General features: G+C 45.5%; 2 protein-coding genes across 2 annotated transcripts in view; one reads left to right on the forward strand and one right to left on the reverse strand.

Moving 5' to 3' along the window:
* GLDC (glycine decarboxylase) overlaps window positions 1-25562 on the reverse strand; it is an 86121-nt gene extending 60559 nt beyond the window's left edge. Inside the window, exons 1-2 of the mRNA XM_040357626.1 lie at window positions 25195-25562; window positions 20754-20832 (exon numbers count right to left, since the gene is read on the reverse strand). Of these exons, the coding sequence (XP_040213560.1) occupies window positions 20754-20832; window positions 25195-25467 (352 nt within the window). The 5' untranslated portion in view covers window positions 25468-25562. The remainder of the gene's footprint in view (window positions 1-20753; window positions 20833-25194) is intronic.
* LOC120943945 (E3 SUMO-protein ligase ZBED1-like) lies at window positions 15404-17236 on the forward strand. Its single transcript, XM_040357639.1, has 3 exons — window positions 15404-15809; window positions 16251-16460; window positions 16546-17236. The coding sequence occupies exons 1-3, from the start codon at window positions 15406-15408 to the stop codon at window positions 17000-17002; spliced, it is 1071 nt and encodes a 356-aa protein (XP_040213573.1). The 5' UTR covers window positions 15404-15405; the 3' UTR covers window positions 17003-17236.
* Window positions 25563-25990: the final 428 nt, after the last annotated feature.

Below are 25990 nucleotides of genomic sequence, written 5' to 3' on the forward strand. Positions count from 1 at the left end.
GTGGCAGAGGCCGGTTTCCTCCCAGTGATCCTTAAGTGGCACTTCGTGCAACGAATCAGAAAACTCACGGATCGGATCGATCCTCGGATCAGGAGTCACGGATCGGATAATTTTTCGGATCAGCAAAAAAGAAAAAAAAAAAAAGGACTAATCTTGTTACACCCAACAGAGTTTTAGATTTCACAGTTATTTTCAACACAAAAACGGACTTAAAGCGGAGTTCCGGCCACAATTTCACTTTTTAAATATAAATACCCCTGTAATACACAAGCTTAATGTATTCTAGTAAAGTTAGTCTGTAAACTAAGGTCCGTTTTGTTAGGTTGTTACAGCATTTAGACACTTTATAAAATAGAAATTGACTGGGGCCATCTTAAGTGTGGGCATCATGAAGCCAGACTGTATGACTTCCTGGATTTCAGCCTTGCAAATCTTGCACATGCTCAGTGCTGCACAAGCAGTGTCAGATCAGGTTTCAGCACCTGTGCTGTCCAAGTCACATGATTCTTTGAGACTGGGGAGTGCACAGACTCCTGGAAAGTTACACCCACTACATTCCCAGGAGTCTGTGCGGTGCATTAAGCACCTAGGTGCAGGAAGTGGGAAGATTAACTATTCTGCCTAGCAACAACACTTTGAAGGCATCTAAAAAAAAAAAAAAAATTTCGTAAAGGACTAATGAAATTTTTTTAGAACTACTTATGTAATGTTATATTTATGGGTGGAACTCCACTTTAACCACTTCCCTACCAGCCCATAGTAAAATGACGTCCACAAAGAACCTCTGCCGTTCAGAGTGGACGTCATATGACGTCCTGGGCTTTGTGGGGGGGATATCTGAATGATGCCTGCAGCTAGAGGCATCATTCAGATATCCTTCTCTTGTGCCGGCGATTCTGCACAACGTAAGAATGATCATAGCAGCGGTTCGGCCGCTAGATCATCCTTACAGGCGGCGGGAGGGGACATCCCCCCCCTCCCGCCGCCATCCGGTGCTTCTCCGGGCTCTCCCGTGCATCGGGGGCCCAGAGAACGAATCGTCCGGCGCTCGCAGGAAGCATAGAGATGACTGGTGACCAGATGGTCACCAGTCATCTCTATGACCGTCGGAGGACCCGGGCGCGATGTGATGACGTCACGCCCGGGTCCCCGTAAGTAAACAAAGCCGCGGCTGCTAAGCAACGGTAAACATGAGATCTGTGAATTTTTTTTCACGATCTCATGCTTTCAGGCCTGGAGGAGAGATGTGGGGTCTTATTGACCCTGCATCTCTCCATAAAGAGTACCTGTCACACACATTCCTATTACAAGGGATGTTTACATTCCTTGTAATAGGAATAAAAGTGATAATAAAAAAAAAAAAAAAAAAAAAAAAAAGTGTAAAAAAAAAAAAAAAAAAAAAAAAAAAAAAAAAAAAAAAAAAAAAAAAAAAAATTTATTTCTAACGCCCCTGTCCCCAGTAGCTTGTGCGCAGAAGCGAACGCACACGCAAGTCCCGCCGACATATGTAAACGCCGTTTAAACCACATATGTGAGGTATCGCCGCGTGCGCTAGAGTGCCAGCAACAATTCTAGCACTAGATCTCCTCTGTAAATCTAAACTGGTAACCTGTAAAAAATTTCAAAGCGTTGCCTATGGAGATTTTTAAGTACCGAAGTTTGGCGCCATTCCATGAGTGTGCGCAATTTTAAAGCGTGACATGTTAGGTATCTATTTACTCTGTGTAACATAATCTTTGATATTTTACAAAACAATTGGTCTAACTTTACTGTTTTGTTATTTTTTTAATTCATGAAACAATTTTTTTTCCAAAAAAAAGGCGTTTGAAAAATTATTGCGCAAATACCGTGCATAATAAAAGGTTTCAATGACCGTCGTTTTATTCCCTAGGGTGTCTGCTAAAAAAACATATATAATGTTTGGGGGTTCTGCGTAATTTTCTAGCAAAAAAATGATGATTTGTACATGTAGGAGAGAAGTGCCAGAATTGGCCCGGTATGGAGGTGTGTATAAAAGCCCTGTATGGAAGTGGTTAAATACAGAATATGTAAATCTGACGGACTGTTTACATGTTACATTTTAAAATCCGCAGCAAACCTTACATGCTTGCTAATGTGACAGAACACCTGATTTTCACATTAAGTTAAATATTAATAACAGAGGTGTTCTGTCACATTAGCAAGCATGTAAGGTTTGCTGCGGATTTTAAAATGTAACATGTAAACAGTCCGTCAGATTTCCATATTCTGGGCCAGATTCACAAAAGAGATACGCCGTTGTATCTCTGATCCACCCGTCGTAACTATGTGCCTGATTCATAGAATCAGGTTACGCATAGTTCTCACTAAGATCCGACGACAGGTGTAATTGACTTACGTCGGATCTTAAGCTGCAATTCTAGGCCGGCCGCTAGGTGGCGATTCCATTGCGGTCGGCATAGAATATGCAAATGACTAGTTACGGCGATTCACGAACGTACGCTTTACCCGTCGCTCTAAATTTACGTAGTTTCCGTCGAGATACGCCGCGTAAAACTAAGGCTGCCCTCTAGGTGGTCTAGCCAATGTTAAGTATGGCCGTCGTTCCCGCGTCGAAATTTGAAAATTCACGTCGTTTGCGCAAGTCGTCCGTGAATGGCGCTGGACGCCATTTACGTTAACGTCGAAACCAATGACGTCCTTGCGACATCATTTAGCGCAATGCACGTCGGGTAATTTTACGGACGGAGCATGCGCAGTACGTGCGGCGCGGGAACGCGCCCAATTGAAAATGGTGCCCGCCCAATTTGAATTAGGCGGGCTTGCGCCGAGCGGATTTACGCTACGCCGCCGCAAGTTTACAGGTAAGTGCTTTGTGAATCAGGCACTTACGCTGTAAACTTGCGGCGGTGTAACGTAAATGGGATACATTACGCCGCCGCAGCGTAACGCAATTCTTTGTGAATCTGGGCCTCTGTATTTAAGCTCCGTTTTGTGTTGAAAATAACTGTGAAATCTACTCTGTTAGGTGTAACAAGATGTCCGCTTGCCCCCTAATCACCATCATTACTCTGGTGTCACTGGTTTCCCCCCTCCTCTCTGGTGTCACTGGGGTCCCCCCCTCCGGGGGTCCTCCACTCCGGTGTCCCCCCTCCTCTGGTGTCACAGGTGTCCCCCCTCCTCTGGTTTCACAGGTGTCCCCCCTCCTCTGGTGTCCCCCCTCCTCTGGTTTCACAGGTGTCCCCCCTCCTCTGGTGTCCCCCTCCTCGGGTGTCCCAGGTGTCCCCCCTCCTCCTCTCAGTACAGACAGCCATGATATAAGGAGGAAACCTTTTATATCTGTGCCACCTTTACAATATTGTAATCACTCCCATCTTTAGTATCGTGTCCTCAGTCTCTAACCATCTGCTGTACCATGCCCGCATTCTCTGACTATGTCCTGTACTATGCCCACAGCCTCTAACCATTTCTTGCATCATGTCCGCAACCTCTGACCATCTCGTCTTATATCATGTCTGGAGTCTGAGGGGGGAGTCTGGAGAGGAGTCAATTGTGAGAGTGCCACCAGGATGGGGGTCATGGGAGAAGTCAGATCTGTGTGGAATGTGGAGAAGAGACTATAGGATAAAACCAGAGCCACCAAGCTGGAGCCAACTGATTAATCCCTGCATGGTGCATCTGAGAGGTGGTCAGTGACAGCGCCACCAGGCCATTCTGAAGGGGGGGGGGGGGGGGGGGGTCACTGATGTAAGGGGGGGGGGGGAGTGATTACAATATTGTAAAGGGGGCACTGATATAAAAGGTTTCCTCCTTATATCAGTAACCCACCCACCCCCCTTACCTTAGTGTATTGGTTCTGCGGAAGGTGGTCTCTGGTCACCTGTACATTCCCAGATGTCCCCCTTGACGATTGCTCCACTTTTAACTGGAATTTTCTATATTTTAAATAATCTTCCTAGCCCTATGTGCTTTCATATCTGTCTATATACAATATGCGCTTCAAATGAGTTTTAAAATGTATGGTTTTCCCTTTTTATGAACAATAATGACGTTATGCTGTCGGACTGAAATTATTTCCAGGGCTGGTCTTTATTCCCAGTCCGGCCCTGCTGGGTGATCACAGTGAGCGCCCTGCAGGGGACACGTGCAAAAGAAGAGGACGTCTATCGACAGCCTCCCGGAAATTCAGGTCCGCGCTGTAGCCGTCATTCAGGTATAGCGTGAGCGGCAAGTGGTTAAAGTACAAAAGGAGCAGATAAATTGCAAGAAAAAGGAAGAAGAGGAAGAAGAATTGACAGTTGTACTCAAATATTATATATATATACACACACACACACACACACACACACACACACTATATAAACATCATACATGGCTACATTGTTAAGTGTAAATCATCAACCAAGAACATAACTCATTGCCAAATATTTGATTGTGGGTTTCTATTCACTGCTACACAAATGCTGCCCTTTTAACACGGGTAAGCTTGAATCCGTTCTATAAAAAAAAAAACATCAATACTTATTTTGCAAGCTGCTGCATTGTTGACTTGTCATTCCCTCACTACAGTATATTTTGGTAGTTGGGAAATCCTACAGGCCACAGACTGGGTGTCATTGAACCTATACTTCACATATGTGCGCCATAAGAAGCTTACATAAGCAGCTGTCATGCACTCTACTTTTTCCTCCCACTCAACAGTGATAATGCTATCAACATACAGTAGCATGGTTTGCACAGTTTAGAGCAAACATTTGCAGTGTTGCCCTTACAGAAGAAAAATTAATCATATTTTCCAGGTAATACATCCGCTACACGCAACTCAGTGTTTGGTGCCATGAAGTTCATGCTGATAAAACAAGTTCAATAAGTTTGTAGTCACCTCATCAATAATGTCTGACAATTTGGAATCAAGTTTTCTCCAGGAAATGTATTTAGTTGATTGTTACCATTTCCGCCCCCCCCCCCCCCATGTAGAAAAGTTTACTTAATCGCCACATTTTTAGAAGGAAACTTTTGGTAGCAGACAGTCTACCATCTATTGTCTTTAGGCAGCTTTAGTCATCCCTGCAATACAGAAGAAGCTCAAGAAGGAATATACCGAGGGTGGATGGGGCGGATGGGGCAATGAAGACTGCTATTGTTCTATGAAATTAGGCCATCTCACTTCCCGCAATGCAATGGTTACTTGTCTCGCTGGCCTCTGTCATTGTCTTTAGCCCATTGACTGGCCAGCTTGGAATGGTGGGAGGATTTAAAAAAAAAAAAAAAAAAAAAAACACACACCACACACCCTATCTAAAATATAGTTAGTTAATTCAGCATGAAGCTGTATATTCTGCAATAGTTAAACTTTTGGTAAACTCATTCAATGAATCCAAGCTTTTTTGGCAAGATAATTTGAACCCCAACATCAGTAGCAAAGAGAAGTGGCACAAGTAGGTTTCACGTCTTATGCCAACAGAGCAATGCAACTGTGCCAGTAACAACCTGTAGATTTCATCCCTGTACAGCACAATTCCTAGAAGGCATTACATCCCCACAGCCAGAATGTGCCGTGTCATGTTTGGAAAGGATAGACTTGTTTATAATGTCCATATTATACTGTATATATATATATATATATATATATATATATATATATATATATATATATATTATATATTGTACAAGGTAGTGCAGAAGTTGTAAAGTATCTCCCATCAGCTTATCTGCTCATAGTCAAGATAATTGCACGATTATGGAAGGTGCAGGAAGGCGATTTACTGGCATTAGACGAGTTAGTGCCAATTGCTAGGTCTTCCCCCATGGAATACTGTCTGGAACTTGAAATCATTCTCCCCCCTCCATCCAGTTCAGACTGGTTGCAGAAAGCACATCAAACAGGCTTCTACATCTATTCTACTAAAAGTAGGTTTGCTTCGGAAACGGAGATGAAAACATCACATACAAGTATGCAAGAATGTCATCTTCGTAGCTCCATAGGTCAGGTTTCTTCCCCTACTGCAATTGGAACACCAAAAGAGAAAACATTATGGCAAAAATGTATGGAACCCCAGTTCATTCAACAGTTTACATTTTTTTTTAAACACTTACACAGCCTTATCACATATTGTGGGACCTCTCCCCACCACCCCAATAATTAGGGACACCCAGGGCTGCTTTTAAAAGTCATGAGACTCCCGTAAAGCCTCCCCGACAGCTCCCCCTTAAAGTAGAACTATAGGCAAAACGAAGGTCTTCATTTTGGAGAAGGAAGGGATTATAACCCATCAAATTTTTATTTATTTTTTGCCATCTGTCTCCCATTGAGATTTACCTTCACTTCCTGCCCTATAGCCAAACAGGAAGTTAAAAGAAATTCCTGCAAAATTAAGGGAATATCTTGGGGACCCCCAGGACACCAGAGCTCATGTCACGATGCGAAGATTTGCCCTCTTACTTTTGGGGGAACAATCCCAAATTTGTGATTTTCTTTTAATTCTAATGATAAAAAAAAAAAAGGTAAAATGTCCTTAAAGTGGATTGTTGTGGAAATTTTATGAAGATGTATTGTAATAGTGTTAGTGCTCCCGCAGCCCGCTCAAAAGAGCCGACTGGGACAGACTGACGCTGGTTGAGTGCCATCCGGTAGTGGAAAACTTCCTGAGGTTGGAGAGAGGCGGTTGCAGAGTGGGGATATGTCCGCCAGCGAAGGGCCCCTGTGTGATGCACAGATGTTAGTCTAGATCAGGGGTCTCAAACTGGCGGCCCTCCAGCTGTTGCGAAACTACAAGTCCCATCATGCCTCTGCCTGTGGGAGTCATGCTTGTAACTGTCAGCTTTGCAATGCCTCATGGGACTTGTAGTTTCGCAACATCTGGAGGGCCGCCAGTTTGAGACCATGTGTTCACTCTGCAAAGACATTATTGGTTATGAGCGGACGTATGTTCGTGTCACCCTGGTGTGCCTGATCAACACATTTGGGGGGGGGGGGGCGCGGCGTGCCCCTGCAGATAATCTCCCATCCACAGGAACAGTAGTATAATCCGAGTATGCATTGTTCTCTGAACAACGCAGAATAAGGATTCATGCCAACTGTAAAAACAGGAGCCTTTGAATTGTTCTGGTCAGGGAGAGAGTCCATGGTTCCAAGCCATGCGGCTTCCTTTGTCTAGTTGAAGATGATGGCTTCCAGGTACAGGGGGCGGGAAATCATACACACTGTCCCTGCCCAGACACACCCATAAGACTCCCCTAGTCATTGTTAATTGGTTGTTGAACGCCTCCTGTTGGAAGGATTGCCTGTGCTCGATTGGCCGATTTGTGAAGCCATCAGGCTCTATTGTTATATAAAGGGTGCTCCGAGGTTCAGCTCAGTAGGTGGACCTGAGGTTGCAAGCACGCAAGCTGTGGACATGTCTGTTTATTTAGGGATATGCGGGAAACAGTGATAGCAAGATGCATTTTACCATTAGATTGAAAGGGCGCTTATTAGCACAGGAGATATGGATTACGCATAGTGTATAGCTACATTTCCATGATAGGATGTAAACCCGATTCATGAAATTTCAGCTGGTCACATATAGCTGCAGGGTTTTGTTATCTCTTTTCAAAGAGCCAAGTCCCGTAGCTCTCTTTTGACCCATTCCTCTGTTATCAGCCCGATAACTCCTGACAAATTCTCAGACACATCAGGTAAAAGCAGCCTGACATTTCTGTCAGGGGAAGTTGCTAAAATAGATTCGCAGGGAGCTTGCCCAGTTACAAGACACCTCAGAGAGTCTCTGCCTATGTGGAGATGGGGTGTGTACCTTTGCGCCAAGTGGCAATTTTAGCTATATGCCCAGACATCACACTCTGTGTTAAACAGGAAGAGAAAATCTAACACAATCTGAATTTTCTAAACAGTATATAAAATGTGAAGACAGCAGACATGTAAAAACTATGTAGGGAGATTGGTTTCATCTCAGTGTATCATCTGAGGCTGGTCACTTCACTGGGTGTATCGGAGGTTTACATCCACTTTAACAGGGGCACAGACAGCAATAAAAACTAACAAGTGTTCTTATGCTTTCTCCACTCTATTATGGACTAGCTAACCTGTCTCTCTGTGTAGGTAGTACCTACACAGAGAGACAGGTTAGCTAGTCCATCAGGAAAGTGTTGTTTTCATCACAGTTTGCTAATTGTAGCACAGAACAGGTTATCTTCAATTTTTTTGTGTGATTGCAGAGGATTTTACATCTGGTAGGTGAAATGCCCTTTTAGAGTAAGGATATAATATTCTGGATATGTCATCTGGGAATCTGAGTAAATGAGAATAAGTACAGTAGCTCTGCACCTGGCTAGCCAAAGTGGATTCTTTGTAAGTATTTTTTACACATAGAGCAAGATCTACATTTGCAGGTGCCTTTAACATGGCAACACCCCTTGTGTTTTTCAAAGAAATTACTTGTCATGAATATGCATCATGTCTGTCTGCCTACCTGATCTCCATGTGTTCATTAGAGGCAGATCCTGTTCTGGTTTCCCTTCTTATCACTTCCTCTTCCTGTATGGCTCCACCCTAGTCCATCCCAGGAAGCCTATATTAACCTTTGCTCTACAGGTCTGCAGTGCTGTTCAACAGTGTTCCAATGCTCAGTTCCTGTCTGCAGTGTTTTGCTAGTTCCTGGTTGCAGAGTGCTACGATCATCTTCCGTGTACCGTTTTGGCTTGTCCCCGACTTCCCTGTCTGCCTGTGCCCCTGACTATTTGCATGTTCCACGGTTATCCTTGTCTGCCTGTTGCCCTGACCTCGGCCTGTCCATCACCACTGTTTGCTGGCTGCTTCCCCCTTCTCCCTGCGGAGTGTGACCTGAGGAATCCCGGGAACGCGACCTGGACCCAGTTGCGGCCAAGACCATCCCTACCACCAAGGGCTCTGGTGAATACAAAACTGGGTCTTAGACTCCGCGCCCTGGGTGATCTTGGGTCACGCTTCCTCCCTGCCAGCAGTACTCGGCTATAGGGTTCACTTCCCTGCGGTGCATCCCTGACCCCTACAGGGTGCACTTGTCACCTGGCCACAGGTGACCTGACATTACTGTAACAAGAGTTTGGGCAAAGCTATGACCCAATCACAAGGGTCTCCGAATACATTCACACTGATGCAAAATGGTGACTCTAGTCCAAGTTGCCCAACATTTCACTTTCTCTCAATGACTTGGTGGGCCTATGGTCCCTACAAGCACCAACGTATCTCACTCTACTTTGCCTAATCTACAGAGCAATATGGGGGAAGATGGTTATTTAACAGATACACATAACAAACCCAATAGAGGGACAATCCCTATAACTCAGGTTTTGATCCCTTTGGGTGTATGGAGGAAGCTAAAAAGGTAGACCATATAGACCAGTGTTCCCCAACCCCCAGTCCGCGGCCCACTACCCCCCTCCTCCTTACTACTAACCCCCCCTCCTCCTCTGCCACCCCTCCTTTCTGTAACCCCCCTCCTCCTCTGTCACCCCCCCCTTTCTGTAACCCCCCTCCTCCTCTGTCACCCACCCCCCTCCTCTGTCACCCCCCTCCTCCTCATCCTCTGTCACCCCCCTCCTCCTCCTCCGTCACCCCCCTCCTCCTCCGTCACCCCCCTCCTCCTCTCTGTCACCCCCCTCCTCCTCTCTGTCACCCCCCTCCTCCTCTCTGTCACCCCCCTCCTCCATAACCCCTCCTCCTCTCTGTAACCCCTCCTCCTCCTCTGTCACCCCCTCCTCCTCCTCTGTCACCCCCTCCTCCTCCTCTGTCACCCCCTCCTCCTCCTCTGTCACCCCCTCCTCCTCCTCTGTCACCCCCTCCTCCTCCTCTGTCACCCCCTCCTCCTCCTCTGTCACCCCCCTCCCTCCTTTCTGTCACCCCCCTCCTCCTCTGTCACCCCCTCTCTGTAACCCCCCTCCTCCTGTCACCCCCCTCTCTGTAACCCCCCTCTCTGTAACCCCCCTCCTCCTCCTCTGTCACCCCCCTCTCCTCCTCTGTCACCCCCCCTCCCCCCACTTCTCCTCTCGGTCACCCCCACTCCTCCTCTCGGTAACCCCCCACTCCTCCTCTGTCAGCTACCCCCAAACAACATGCACCCCCCTTCTTCCTCCGGCTCCAGGGGGGCTAATATCCTGCGGCTGGGTCATACAGCACTGTCTGTGCTCTCTCTCCCACCCAGCCGCCGGCGCCACCAGAGACAGTGAATGGAGGGCCACTGGACTGGGACGCTTTTGCATGATATTACAGACTGCGCCCCCTAACAGGTTCACATAAACATATTTGCAGTGGCTCATGGAAGGTAAGTTTTTTTTTTGTTGTCCAGCTTTAATGGAGGTTTCTATTGGGGGGGGGGGGGGCACAGGCACTGTCTGATCTGGATGGAGGTACAATGCTGCCGACACCATCCACTGCCCTACCGACACCGTCCACTGCCCTACCGACACCGTCCTCTGCCCTACCGACACCGTCCTCTGCCCTACCGACACCGTCCTCTGCCCTACCGACACCGTCCTCTGCCCTACCGACACCGTCCTCTGCCCTACCGACACCGTCCTCTGCCCTACCGACACCGTCCTCTGCCCTACCGACACCGTCCTCTGCCCTACCGACACCGTCCTCTGCCCTACCGACACCGTCCTCTGCCCTACCGACACCGTCCTCTGCCCTACCGACACCGTCCTCTGCCCTACCGACACCGTCCTCTGCCCTACCGACACCGTCCTCTGCCCTACCGACACCGTCCTCTGCCCTACCGACACCGTCCTCTGCCCTACCGACACCGTCCTCTGCCCTACCGACACCGTCCTCTGCCCTACCGACACCGTCCTCTGCCCTACCGACACCGTCCACTGCCCTACTGACACTGTCCATTCTGATTACTACTCTTTGAGTTAACCCACGAGGTGTTGCTATGGGCGCTCGCTTCGCTCCCAGTGTGGCCAATTTGTTTATGGCCCACTGGGAGGAAGAAACAGTGTTCGGAAATCGCCCCCCCTCAGCTTCTATGTTACAAACGGTACATAGATGATTTGATTATGGTGTGGGAGGGGGATAGGACTAGCCTCCAGCATTTTATGGACCGACTTAATGCTAATTCCAAGAACATTGTTCTTACATGGACAGTTTCATGTGAAAAAAATCACCTTTTTGGATCTTGAGATTTTTAAAAGCGATACCCATTTACAAACCAGGAATTTTTTTAAAGTCACGGACCGCAACGGATACATACCTTTGTCCAGTTGCCACCATAGGCTCTGGCTATGCAATATACCTAGGGGCCAGTTCGTGAGGTTGCGCAGAAATTGTACTATTGAGGCTGATTTTTTAACTCAATCGCAGGTTCTTGCCCAAAGATTTGTCCAGAAGGGCTATTCTACTTCAGATATGGATCAGGAAATCGAAAGGGTACGTTTAATGGATAGGAATGTTATTATTGCTGATAAACCGTGTGACACCACAGCTCTTGAGGCAAATATTAACCATAAAATCTTATTGGATTATAATATCCAACACAAGAAGTTTGAACGCATAATTGTCAAACATTGGGCAGTCTTGAAGGGTGATACCGTTCTGGGACCAGTCCTGCCAGAGCGGCCCCAATTCGTTTATAAGAAAGCCCCAGCTTTGCGGGATCTTATAGCCCCAGGGGTCATTGACCCACCAATTATACCCAGACCTCGGTTATTTAACTTCTTATCAGGTTTTTATGCCTGTGGGAGGTGTGCCACATGTAAACACGTGAAGAATAACATCAAAAAACGGAAACAATTTAGTTCAACTGTAACCCGCACTGAATATACCATCAAACAGCTTGTCACTTGTGACACTGAAGGAGTCATCTATATGTTGGAGTGTGAATGCGGGTTGCAGTATGTCGGTCGGACTTCACGTGCTTTACATATTCGTGTAGGAGAACACATCAGCTGTATTAAAAGAGGGGTTAGAACACATAGTGTGTCTAAACACTTCAGACAGCATCATGACCGTAACCCCAAAGGTTTAAAATTCTGGGGAATAGAAAAAGTGTCCAAACACTGGAGGGGTGGTCACTTCATTCGCCAATTAAGCCGTCGCGAATCGTATTGGATCTATGAGCTCAAGGTTGCCTCCCCTAGGGGCCTTAACGTGGAGTTTGACTTAAACTGTTTTATTTCCAATCGGTAAATTATCAGGGGTAACAGTGTATTGATTTTAAAGTTTTTAAAGTATCAGTTTTTATGCTACTAGTTTTTTAATATATGATACATTTATTTTTAATATGTCACTTGCATAGATATTAGTTTATATTTTTAATGTAATTTTAATGTTGCAAGTGGCCATTGTTAAGTGACTTGCATAGGTCTTTTTCAGTTTATAATGTAATGTAATTACAGTGCTGTAAATAGCCATTGTAAAGTGATGATGATCGTGGATGACGTCTGCCTTTTTATAAATGTTTTTTTAAATTATCTATTATGTGCGAGAATTAGCTATTATAAGCTACTGGACCCGTTTGAGTGAGGTTTTGGCTTTAATTCCTTTTTGCCAATAAGCCTTGTGGGGTCCCCTTTTGCTTTATCATAGCTATTTACTTCCGTTTTTTCCTGTGACCCTATTAGCCTGCCCCGGATGTTGTTGCTCATTGTTAATTCACTATTGGCCGCATTCATGAGCGTCATGACCCGGATGCCTTTGTTTTGTGATTCTCCGTTTGGCCGCATCAACGAGGGCTCCGATTGGCTGCTGGGCGCACAGGACTACTATATATATTTGGCCATTGGGGACGTTGAGTGTACTCGCTCCACCTGACGCTGATGAAGTCCCGCCCCCGGGACGTAACGCGTACGTAAGGGGAGGAGCTACGCAAGACGTCACCCCGATCATCGTTGCTGAGATTACCACTGTTACAGCATACACTCGGCGCTACGAGTGTTTTTAAATGCGAGTGTCATTCCTTTTACCTTTTCCTCCATTAAAACTAGTATACAGAGAGCACTAGATTTTTATTTTGTGTATCTTTTATACATGGTGGCCTGCTGATATCCCTGTAGTATGGTGGTTCCTTATGGAGGCTGGATCTGACTGAGGGTTTGCTGATATGCTTTGTGACTCTTTTGGGTCGAAGCAATGAGGTGAGAGTCCATCTTATCTGCGGTGGTGGATTTCCTTGGTGTTTCCTCTTCACTCTCACTCCTGTTGGATTTCAGTGTTTGGTTCACATTTGTTTTGGACACTTGGACATTTAATTTCACTGGCTAATTATTATTGTTTCATACATTTTATCATTGCTTAATATTTTCATTTATTTTATTTTATTTTATTTTTTATTTTTTGGGCTGCACTTATTCACTATTATATGCTTTGGGAATTTTTTTGAATTTATCCTCAGTGCTGGCTTGCATACTTGTTTTTTATATCCCAGTGCTGAATTTTTTCACTATATGATAACCCACAAGGTGTCCCAGGTATTTATCAATCCTATAGTATGTACTACAAAAAAATTGGCGCCGCAAAAGTGTTCGGGTTTGGCTTGCAGAAAAGGTGGCAACCCTAACCGCGGCACTCTGCCATTCGGACCGCAAGGAGACTTTTCTTCCTCCTGCGTTGCTCATAGAGCCGACAGCGGGAGGCGGAACAATTCTGGGTGGAGGGCGGAGCTGCCCGAGGTTATCAAACAGGTGATTGGCTGCCAGGACTGTCCTTCATCCTAGCAGCCAATCACCTGTTTGTTACCTCGGCCCTCCATCCAGAACTGTCCCGCTTCCCTCCCTGCAACTTTTCTCCTCATGCTGTGCCTCCCTCTGATCTGTCCCTAAGTGTGGGGGATGGAACCGAGGACTGTAATGTGTGGGGGATGGAACAGAGGACTGTAATGTGTGGGGGACGGAACCGAGGACTGTAATGTGTGGGGGACGGAACCGAGGACTGTAATGTGTGGGGGACGGAACCGAGGACTGTAATGTGTGGGGGATGGAACCGAGGACTGTAATGTGTGGGGGACGGAACCGAGGACTGTAATGTGTGGGGGAAGGAACCGAGGACTGTAATGTGTGGGGGGGGGAAAGGCTGAGGACTGTAATGTGTGGGGGGGGGAAAGGCTGAGGACTGTAATGTGTGGGGGGGAAAGGCTGAGGACTGTAATGTGTGTGGGGGGGGGGGGGCTGAGGACTATAATGTGTGGGGGGGACTGAAATGTGGGGTTATGATATAAATAGGGGCAGATGATAGTACTGTTAATGGGGGAGCCCAGAGTAGGACAACACTACCAGTGACAGGGTGAGTGTGAGCAGGGCCTAGTGGGGGCACTAGCTTCATCTGTTGGGGCCTTACCACATCTGGTGGCAGGCAGCATGGCAAGTGACAATCCGCATCTGGTGGCAGGCAGCATGGCAAGTGACAATCCGCATCTGGTGGCAGGCAGCATGGCAAGTGACACACTCAAAGCTCCCACTGATTCTGCATTATGGTGGGTTTAATTTTATTTTTTACTACAATGTAATAAATAGAAATAATGCGCTGACAAATTGCCCGCGAAAAATCGATTACCCCCCGCATGCCATCCCCAACCGGGCCTTGGAAAATTTTCTTCCATGCAGCCGGTCCCCGGTGCCAAAAAGGTTGGGGACCACTGATATAGACCAATACCTCATAAAACGAACATAGATCAAACTTATGTTTTAAAGGGTGAACCTTTTTGGCCTCACAAACTTTGTTTTTTTCAGAACTACAACACCACACACCGGATCTTGCTAGACCATAAACGGAAACGCGAGGTTGCCGAAATGGATTCCAATAAGATTCTGAATGGAAAGTTTACTTTTAAAAAGTTGCCAAATGGTTCCATTGACAAGACCAAAGTGATCTGTGGGTTTTGTGGTTGTGAACTGAGCTATCATCGCAGCACGTCCAGTCTGAAATACCACTTGGTGGCCAAGCACACAGCTGATGGGAATTCTCCGCTCCCTGGTCAAAGCCAGGCGACAATGGATGTTTTCAGACAGAAGCACATGGATACCACAACTAAGAACAAACTTACTGCAGCCATAGCTAAATGGGTGGCTACTGCATGTAGGCCTGTTAATGTTGTGGAGGACGAGGGTCTAGCTGATATCATTTGCATCGCATCCAACGACTGGACCTACGAATTGCCTTCGAGAGCCACCATTACAAGCCACGTACAGAAATTGTACGAAACGGAGAAAGCCAAGGTACAGCAGGCGTTGGAGAATACAAAAGCAGTCGCGCTCACTGGTGATTACTGGACGTCCGTAAGTAATCACAACTACCTCGGGGTCACAGCGCATTACTTTGATCCACAGTGGAGACTTCAATCTCATGCTTTGACTGTTCTAAAGACAGAAGAGAGGCACTTCGCTGATGCTGTTGCAGAGCACTTTATGCAAGTAGCTAGAGAGTGGGACATTGAACAAAAAGTTGTCTCACTGACCATGGATAGTGCACGCAACATGATTGCAGCGGCCAGGCAGCTCCCCTTTGTGCACGTGCCGTGCATTGCACACAGTGTGCACCGAGCCGTCACGGTTTCTCTAACCAACAGCCCGTTTGACAGCGCATTGGCAAAATGCAGAAAGGTCGTGGGACATTTTAAGCACAGCCCTGCAAACCAAGCGGAGCTCGAGCAACAACAAGTCACACATAATAAGAAGAAAGAGTCACTCGCACAGGAAGTGTCAACCAGATGGAATAGTACCCTGGAAATGATCAAGCGTGTTCAGCGGAATGCTGAACCACTGAAAGATGCACTGGCCCTGCACACAACCAACATCGCCATGCCAACAGTTACTGAGCTGGAGAAACTGAAGAAGCTCGAGGCTGTGCTGGAGCACTGCAGGTAATTTATCGTGTATCCGTGTCGTTTGTATATCCGTTTGTTAAATCAAAGTAGGTCTGTGTCAGAGCAGTAACATTAATGATTGGGTGTGTGTATATCATACTTGCCAATATTATTTAAAAATTTCCATGGACACTCTGCAGCACAGCTATTAATTAATTACCACACTGACTTCTCCGAAGCTCCACCCACTCCGCATAATCTTCGCCTGGCGAACATTATGCGTAGTGGGTGGAGCTTCGGGGAAGGGAGTGTGGTAATTAATTAATAGCTGTGCTGCAAAGTGTCCCAGGACAAATGTTGGCAACTATGGTATATGTGCGTGCAGGTAGGCTATGCATGTGTGAAAGATTAGAGAGTGTGTGAGTGTGGTGAGTGAGTGAGAGAATTACAGTAGGCCCAACTAGTTCCCCACAAGAGTGAATCTCTATATTATTGCAGGTATGTTTCTGAACTCCTGGGAGGAGAGAAGTTTGTGTCTTGCTCAGTGGTGCTGCCAGCGTTGTGTCATCTGTCACGAGTGATGGAGGTTACTGAGGATGACCCAGCTTACACGATCAAGTTCAAGGGAACCTTCGCAGCAGACATGGAGGGTCGCAAGGAGAAGACCAACATCACGTGGCTGAGAGTTGCGACAGCACTTGACCCAAGGTCAGATAGCAATGAGATAGGGGTATTGTCGCAATTTTGTTATACCTGCACCTGTACTTGTATTAAAGTTGCATTTCATTTCAAGGTTTAAGGATCTCAAGTGTCTGAGCAAACCTGACAGGGCTGAGGTGTGGGGTACGATCCGCGCCTTGCTCCAGGAGATGGTAAGGGAGAGGCCTGCACAGCCGGATAACAAAGTCACGCCTGAGCCTCCTACGAAGAAACCAACACTTATGCTTACAAACGAGTCTTCGTCTGATGAAGAGGAGGACAGTATTGACCAATGTCTGAAGCGCTACAAGTCAGAGCCTCTTACTGGCATGGATGACTGTCCCCAGGAATGGTGGTCCACACATGAAGGGGCACACAGTGAAATGGCCCGCCTTGCACGCAAGTACTTAGCAACACCAGCCACATCAGTACCTTCTGAAGGGTTGTTTTCACTGTCTGGGCATGTTGTACAAAAGAAGCGAGCTTCCCTGTTGTCTGAAAATGTCAACAGGCTTGTGTGTTTGAGTAACTGGCTCAAAGCAAAGAAGTAGTATGCTTACATTTTATTGGTTACCGTTACTGTTCATACTTTCTGAAATAAAAGGCTGAGTTGATGAGCCATGGTTTAATTGCACTATAGGCCGAGTCCTAGTTTACCTTACATGTGCACTTTGTAATTTGATTTTGTATCGCCCTGTTTTGATCCCTTAGAAAGGGGCTGTTTGTGTGACAAAGTATTTTTCACTTTTTTATTGATGGACAGTGTTACATTGGGGGTTATTTACGAAAGGCAAATCCACTTTGCACTACAAGTGCACTTGGAAGTGCAGTCGCTGTAAATCTGAGGGGTAGATGTGAAATGAGGGGAAGCTCTGCTGATTTTATCCTCCAATCGTGTGCAAGCTAAAAATGCTGTTTTTTTATTTTCCTTGCATGTCCCCCTTGGATCTACAGCGACTGCACTTCCAAGTGCACTTGCAGTGCAAAGTGGATTTGCCTTTCGTAAATAACCCCCATTGTGTGAGAGCTTATTTGCTCCAAGTGTGAATGTTAGTTTTGAACACTACATTATATGCCAATTTTGTTTTCAATAAAAAAACATTTGCAAAAAGCAAGCCGATTCACTTTTCAAATTTGATTAAATGCGATTAATCGTGAGTTAACAATGACATTAATGCGATTAAAAATTTTAATCGCTTGACAGCACTAAATATATATATATATATATATATATATATATATATATATATATATATATATATATATATATATATATATATATATATATCCACTGAACGATTTATCGGTCATTACATGATGGCACCATAGTTTGCCATCACGGCCGAATGTTTGTTTTTCGAAAATGGGTTCAGCCAATATTTCATCTAGTGTATGGCCAGCATTAGTCCATCATTTAGCTAAAAATAAACCGTTAACTAGCAGGAAGTGGGTTGGTGTGTCTTGGTTACAATGAAGGCACCAACATGTAACATCTTATTGTCACATCGAAAGTTTGGAAATGGAGCTTGGCAGTTATTTGCAGAACTGCTCCACATCCAACAAAAGTGCAATGCTGCCCCATTATTTTGTATTGCATTTCCAATGACCTATAGAGGACAATTCATCTGTTAATAGAAGTGAATAGTGTCCAGCCTGCATCTCTTTGAAATAACTAGAGACTTAGCATTGCCATAAAAAGCCTGTAGATTAACAAACTAAGAAGGTTATGAAAGCATACTAGAGACAGTCTCGTGCTCCTCTGGAGCTCATGCTGCTAGCAGACACTTGGTCCCTCGTGTGTTAAATTCCAGGGGCAGTAGGTGTTAAACAGTCGCTCTAGTGCATTCAGCTGCAGCTATTCTCTGATGTCATCCTGAACAAACCAGATTAAACTGGTTACAAACTTGACAAAAAGCAATGGGTTTAAAGTTTGTACTTTGACTGCAATGTGCAATTACATGGAGAAGAGATGGTAGCAGGGGATGAGATGAATCACAGGAGCAGACAGTGGGAATCCACACAATTGCCAAAGGATGCTTCCAAGACATGCATCCATTCAATTAATAGGGAGAAAACAGCCAATTAAAAAACAAAAATGCTCCGATATTGCCATACACAGCAAACCATAACTAATGCTATACAAAATCCTATAGCAATGACATTGGTTTGTGATCAGAGAATGCTTTAGCAATTGTTTTAGGCCTTTTGCACACTTGGATTGCTCATACAATATACAATTTTCCTTTAGATTTACCAAAACTAAACACTTTTAATTTGTATGAAATCAGGCAGGCACTTGTACTACATGGCTAAGGGTAAATCTAAAAGGAAATGGAATAAGAAAATTGTATAATCAATGGCCAGTTTTGGCGTTTTAGCCCCCGTGTGTCAAAACAATAAAAAAAAAAAAATTTCAACCGATTTGAAATCGTGATAATGCTTCACTTTGTGACATGGGTGTTTAAAGGGGAACCCCAGGGAAAGCTGTGTAGCCAGCCTTGTGATTCACAGAGGTCCGTCACAGACAGCAATATTTACAACAACCTTAGACCACTTCTCTGCTATCAGGGATGATGTGGATTCAAAAACAAAAGTAACCAAGTACACCCAAACATCCAACGTTGACTGCAGAGGAATCTGAACGAATGTAACCTTTATACATTCTCAGCATTACATGTGTCTTGCATATGAGGCGGATATACAAGTCTATACATAGCAATAGTACTCAGTACATACACAAGCTATAAACACGCTATAGATAAAGTGGATAAACATTGAAAAGCATTTTGTTTTTGAGTGAGAGAAGTACAAAGTCAGCCTCTAAACCTTGTATTTCTAATGAGCGCTCACAGGAATGTTCCATTTTTTGCACCCGAGCAAGATTTACTGCTAGGCAACAGTGCTTTCAGATGCAATATGGGACCAGTACCAAAAGCCCAAAGTAATCTCTCTGGTCATCCTGGTAATACCCCATTCAGCCAGCCAAGTATTTCACAGTAGTGAAAATTGCTCATTCATCGGAAAAGGTTCTACTGTTGCAGTAGGTGAGCACTATTCAAACTAGATGCAATACTGTGCAAGACGGGGGACACGTTTCATCATTTAGGGTTGAACTTTACTCTGAACTGAAAAATGTGCGAGCAGGAAGGATTTTGTTGCAGAATTAGTATGCCCTTACTCATACATGCTTTTTGTGTCAGACTTTAATTTCATGTGGGAGACTCAGCAAGGTTTCCTGCAAACAGCTGTTGTTGGGAAGCTCCATCCCACCTACAAGGGCTACCTGTGGATGACGGACCCTGGACGCAGTCTTCTCCAGAGATGGTCATTCACAGGTAACTGTTGCATGTCTGATTACATATCAACAGCCTTGAATGGCTGCAGGAGCTGCTGGTCTCTCCCAGCTTTGAATGAAGTGTCATGCTGGCAGCCATAAAGAAATCATAGTCAGCCCTAAACACGAGTGAATGAGGCCACAATAAAGGATACGTTCACATTTTAACAAAAAATAAAATGCATTCACATCTTTTTGCAGGTTAAAAAGTATGCATTTATTAGTTTTTGTTTCTGGAGCCTGTAAAGCATTGCACCATTGATCAGATCGCTGGTGCCATGCAGGTCTCCTGCAGATCCGTCTGTGTATCTGTACACATGTACATCTCGTATGAGCATCAATTAACTACCAAAGCACCATGGCAGTTTATTGAAACTTATTGAAAACTACAAGCTGACAGCTTGTAAGGGGGGGGGGGGGGGGGGGGGGGGGGGGGGGGGGAGTGCATGGGCTGGTTCGTTGGTAACACGTTACATCCTGAATAAGGGTGTAACATGTTACAAAAGGCAGACTAGTATAGTACTTAGTATTCCTGTCTGCCCTGCTGTTGCCTATAAAAACCATCACTAATTAGAGGGAATATTTCCCTGTAGCCGTTTTTGTGGCATCAGATATAGTGTGATAGATAATTGAGGGATACCACCAAGTATACAGAAAATTGCATACATGTAAAGAGGGTACCCATCTATGTGCTGGCTGAAAAAAAAAAAAAGTGCACATCTGAGCTCCACCTACTGTTCTTAAACAGCTATGCTACTTGACAGAATGTGAACTTGCCACAACACACATGTAAAGAAAACAGTCATTCTCATCTACAGAGGAATGCCACTACAGCAATTATACTGTAGGTCACCCAGCCTTTATTGCATACAACATCAGATGTTGCCATAACAATGACAACACAACACAACCATAAACCAACCTGGATTCGTTTGACATTTATTTATTTTTTTAAATGGTAAACTTACAAACTTGATCATCCATTTTTAGTGGTCTTGACAGGCGGATGCTTGCAGGAACAGTCTTATCAATCAGCTCGTCAATACTCTAATAGGAGAGAAAGGAAAAAAATACACTGAGACAACCTCGGACTCTCTTCCTAAGCAACTTAACCCACATTCCTGGATCTGGCACACAGCAGTTGTTCTAGGAAGATTAAGTTCACTCTTACTACCATATGAGCTAATCATGTGAAGGATCTCCACAATAACCTTTACATTCAGATTTATATTCTGTGAAGTCTCATTAATGATGGTTTGATTGGACTTCCTGGCATACATTGAGATGCATGCATAAATGAGGTTTAGGCTGCTCTAATACCCTTCACAGTCTGAGCCCATTGTACCCCGGGGAAAGGATTCTTGTGAATGTGTCTACAGCCCCTTTGAAAGCTTCATTGATATGCAGGCCACCAACATAACAGAAAACAAAGTGATCACTTCACAACTCAAAGTGCTTGGTGAAACACTGAAAACACATTCACAAATGAAAGAGGAAATAGTATGCAAGTCCAACAACACACAGATAGCCCAGTGAAAGAACAGACAACATGCTGAACACTGGAAGCTTCAGTGTGTAAACCCAAACACTAAAATCTAACACAGCAAGGATGGCCCATACATTATACAATGTTCCTTAAGACCACTTTCACACTGAGGCCGTTTTCAGGCACTTTAACGCTAGAAATAGCCTCTGAAAACCACCTCCAATTCATTGCGTCTTGTGCGCTTGCATAACGTTATGAAAAGCCCTGCAAGCAGCATCTTTGGGGCGGGTTGGGAGCGCCGTTTTTTAGCGCTCCAAGAGCGCCCTGCCCATTGCATTGAAGGGGCAGCACTTCAAAAGCGCCTAAAAAGCCCTTTGAAAGTATTGCAAAACGGGACTTTACTTTTTTTTTTTTTAAAGCGCCCTGCTGGTGGCCAAAAAATGCTGCTAAAGCGAGCGGCGCTTTAGCGCTAACGGCCAGGAGTCCCAGTGTGAAAGTAGCCTTAGATTTACCAAAACCATATGCGGTCAGCCTATACACTTTCAATCTGTATGAAATCAGGCATGCCCTTGCACTATGTAGTTGAAGGTAAATCTAAAGAAAATTGTATAATTTATGGCCAGCTTTATCATTTTCATGATTTTTGAAAACGCTGCATTTAACAACTGATGATCCTGCCATGAAGGTCCCAGTTTAGGCACTTCCTGGGACAAAGTATCCCCACGCTGTCCCCTTCTTCCAGTTATGCTCTTACATTGTAAGATAGTAGGCGAGGTTGGGGAAAAAAAAAAAAACACACACACACACACACACACACACACACACACACACACACAAGTCCAACCTATGTGTGTGATTATATGTCAGTAAATTGTCACCTAGTCACAGCGGCAACATACATTTTGTGGGCACAATCCACTGGTTTCACCACCAGGAAGAGAGCCATTTCTGGAATGCATGTAGATAGGTGGAAAGTGGAGGACCAACAGCACTTACTGTAGCTGCAACCAAGGTGGTAAGGAGCAGAGCACGCAGCATTTTATTTCTGCACAGACCTGTACTGGAATGTGGCAAAACGCATAAAAAATGCATCACATAAGAAAAAAAAATGCACTTGAATGGTATTAAAAATGCATCAAACACATCTAGAGTGGTGTGATCTGTAAGCAAAAATGTTTCCAGAACGCATCAGAAGTGCGTTTTTTGTGGTGTGAACCAGCCCCAAATGCCAACTTTGAAATTGTGCGATTTCAGATAAAGCCGCATTTAATGTGAACGGGGGCCCAGGGTCCATGCACACCAGGAGCAGGGGAAAAAAAATGCCAAAACCTCTGGCAGAAAAATGCTCATAGTGGTTCCTATTGCAGAAGAGTAATGCTTGCATAAGCATTTTTCCCACATTCCCCTCTGCTCATTTTTCACTAGAATTAACGGAAAATTGAAGACACTGAATGCTCCCATAGGCCGTGTTTGAGCGCTTAGTGCTTTTTTCAGCCCGGAAAACTCCTCCCCTATCCCACGTGCATGGACACATGGGATAACACTGAGCTGAATAAGAAGTAGAAAAAAAAAATATATAGTAGACCTACATTTCTTTTTTTTGCCCGGTATTAGTGTGTATGGACCCTAAATGTAACGGAGGTAGAGTCATTTGATATAATCTATCCATGCATCCATTATATCCATCTTGTACAATCCATGCATCCATTCTATCCATCCTGTACAATCCACATTCATTCTATCCATCCTGTACAATCCATGCATCCATCCTGTACAAGCCATGTATCCATTCTATAAATCCAATTATTTGATCTATTCTGTCCAGGCATCCATTAGTTCTACACATCCACTGGATCTATCCCTACAGACAACTTTTCCATCTATACATCCATCAATTCATGCATTCTATACACACATCCATCTGGTTTGGACATTTATTCTATTCATCTATTCCATGCATCCATTCTATTTGATCTATACAGTCGACCAGATTTATTCATCTATCCATTTTATCAGATTTATCAGTACATCTAGTCTATTCGATCTATCCCTTCCAGGGCAGGAACAAGGGGTGGGCAGGAAGGTGAACTGCCCAGGGCACAATGGTTTAATGCAGGGAATGTGGGCGCCCTGTCCCTAACCTGAAGGGAAAGGTGCAGTTTGGCATCTTTGCCCTAGATGAACTTGTCTCAGCACTGATCCTTTCAGATTTCTCCATCCATATTACACGTATTCATCTGTCCAAACATTCCTTCCGTCAGATTCCTCCATCCACCCATTCCATCAGATTCCTGAATACATCAGATGCCTCCATCCATTACATTTGATCTATCCTTTCGATCAGATGTCTCCATCCATCCACCCACTCCTTCCATCAGATTCCTTCATCCAGCCACCCACCTATTCCTCCCATCAGATTCCTCCATCCATTCCATTTGATATATCCCTTCTATCATATGTCTCCACCCACTTATTCCTTCCGTCAGATTTCTCCATCCATCTACCCATTCCTTCTATCAGATTCCTCCATCCATTCCATTTTATATATCCTATCAGATGTGTCCATCCATCCACCGATTTCTCCATCCATTCTTGCTTTCAGATTCCTCCATCCATTCTTGCCATCAGATGCCTCCATCCATTACATTTGATCTATCCCTTCTATGAGAGGTCTCCATCCACCCACTCCTTCCATCAGATTCCTCCATCCAGCCACCCACCCATTCCTTAATACATTTGATGCCTCCATCCATTCCTGCTATCAGATGCCTCCATCCATTACATTTGATCTATCCCCTCCGTCAAGATTCCTCCATCCATCCACCCATTCCTTCTGTCAGATTCCTCCATCCATCCATTCCTTCCGTCAGATTCCTCCATCCACCCACCCATTCCTTCTGTCAGATTCCTCCATCCATCCATTCCTTCCGTCAGATGCCTCCATCCATCTACCCACCATTCCTTCCGTCAGATGCCTCCATCCATCTACCCACCATTCCTTCCGTCAGATGCCTCCATCCATCTACCCACCATTCCTTCCGTCAGATGCCTCCATCCATCTACCCACCATTCCTTCCGTCAGATGCCTCCATCCATCTACCCACCATTCCTTCCGTCAGATGCCTCCATCCATCTACTCATTCCTTCGGTCAGATCCCTCCATCCATCTACCCAACATTCCTTCTGTCAGATGCCTCCATCCATCTACCCATTCCTTCAAATCAGATGCCTCCATCCATCTACCCATTCCTTCGGTCAGATGCCTCCATCCATCTACCCACCATTCCTTCTGTCAGATGCCTCCATCCATCTACCCATTCCTTCAAATCAGATGCCTCCATCCATCTACCCACCATTCCTTCTGTCAGATGCCTCCATCCATCTACCCATTCCTTCAAATCAGATGCCTCCATCCATCTACCCATTCCTTCAAATCAGATGCCTCCATCCATCTACCCATTCCTTCAAATCAGATGCCTCCATCCATCTACCCATTCCTTCAAATCAGATGCCTCCATCCATCTACCCATTCCTTCAAATCAGATGCCTCCATCCATCTACCCATTCCTTCAAATCAGATGCCTCCATCCATCTACCCATTCCTTCCATCAGATTCCTCCACCAATTCCTTCAATCAAATACCTCCATCCATTCTATTTGATCTATCCCTTCTATGAGATGTCTCCATCCATGTATGGATCTGTGTCGCTAGCACTTTGTTCCCATGAAGTGTTGCCCCTGGAGGAGCCTACCCCAGGTAATGGCATATGAAGCACACACCATGCAGGGTATAGTTAGCATTCATGCATATAGAAGAAATGGGGGTCAGGCTGATGTGGGAAGGACCCTTGCAGGAAGGACCCCCAGCAGGAAAGACCCTTGCAGGAAGGACCCCCTACAGGAAGGACCCGCCTGGTGCTTACCTGCACTCCCAAGGTGTCCATCATCTCTCTCTTCTCCTTATCCCCGGGTCCGATGTGTCTCTCAGAGAAGTCATCATGCCGGGGGAAGAGGCGCTCTATCTGGCGCTGGTTGCTGGAGGATGAGGCTAGAGCGGCCGGCCCCATACTGGTACTGTTGTTTCTCCGCACTCCTTCTATCTGCCTCCAAGGAGCCCTCCTGCTGCCCCCCATTGCTCTGCCCTGTAGCCTGACAGACCTGCACAGCACAGACCAGGACTTGGCGCAGCTCTGCATGGTGTCGGCTATTGAGCTGTATAGCGAGCGGGAGAAGGCAGAGCAGCACTAGATACAAAGTTGCTGTGTGAGGAACACCTGCGGATCACTTAGTACTGAAGTACCACAGGCTCATGCCCACGCCCCCTCACTATATCCCCCTCCGCCAATGATCTGGTGAGGACCGGGTGACGTGTAGCCAAGCCCCCGTGGAGGGAAACAAGCTAGCGTGCTATGATAAGTTGGGGAATGCTGAGCTAGCACAATGGTCCGGGCGTCCTGTTTGGTGCACACGTGCTGCTCAGAGAAGGCGGTGTGCACGGGGAACCGGAGTCAGCCAGTTTACTCGAGTCCACCTCTACACTAAATATATGGATAGATGGAATCTTCTGCATATAGGTTTACCTCAGTGTCAGCAAAGTACAGGGGGACGTAGGGTTAGTGAGGGGGACGTAGGGTTAGTGAGGGGGGGAAGTGCACACCTAGAGCTGCTTGGCGCATTCTTCAGGAGCTCATAGACCTCTGACAAAAGATGTGACCAGAC

Source organism: Rana temporaria, chromosome 1, assembly GCF_905171775.1.
Source record: "Rana temporaria chromosome 1, aRanTem1.1, whole genome shotgun sequence".
NCBI classification, from domain to species: Eukaryota; Metazoa; Chordata; class Amphibia; order Anura; family Ranidae; genus Rana; species Rana temporaria.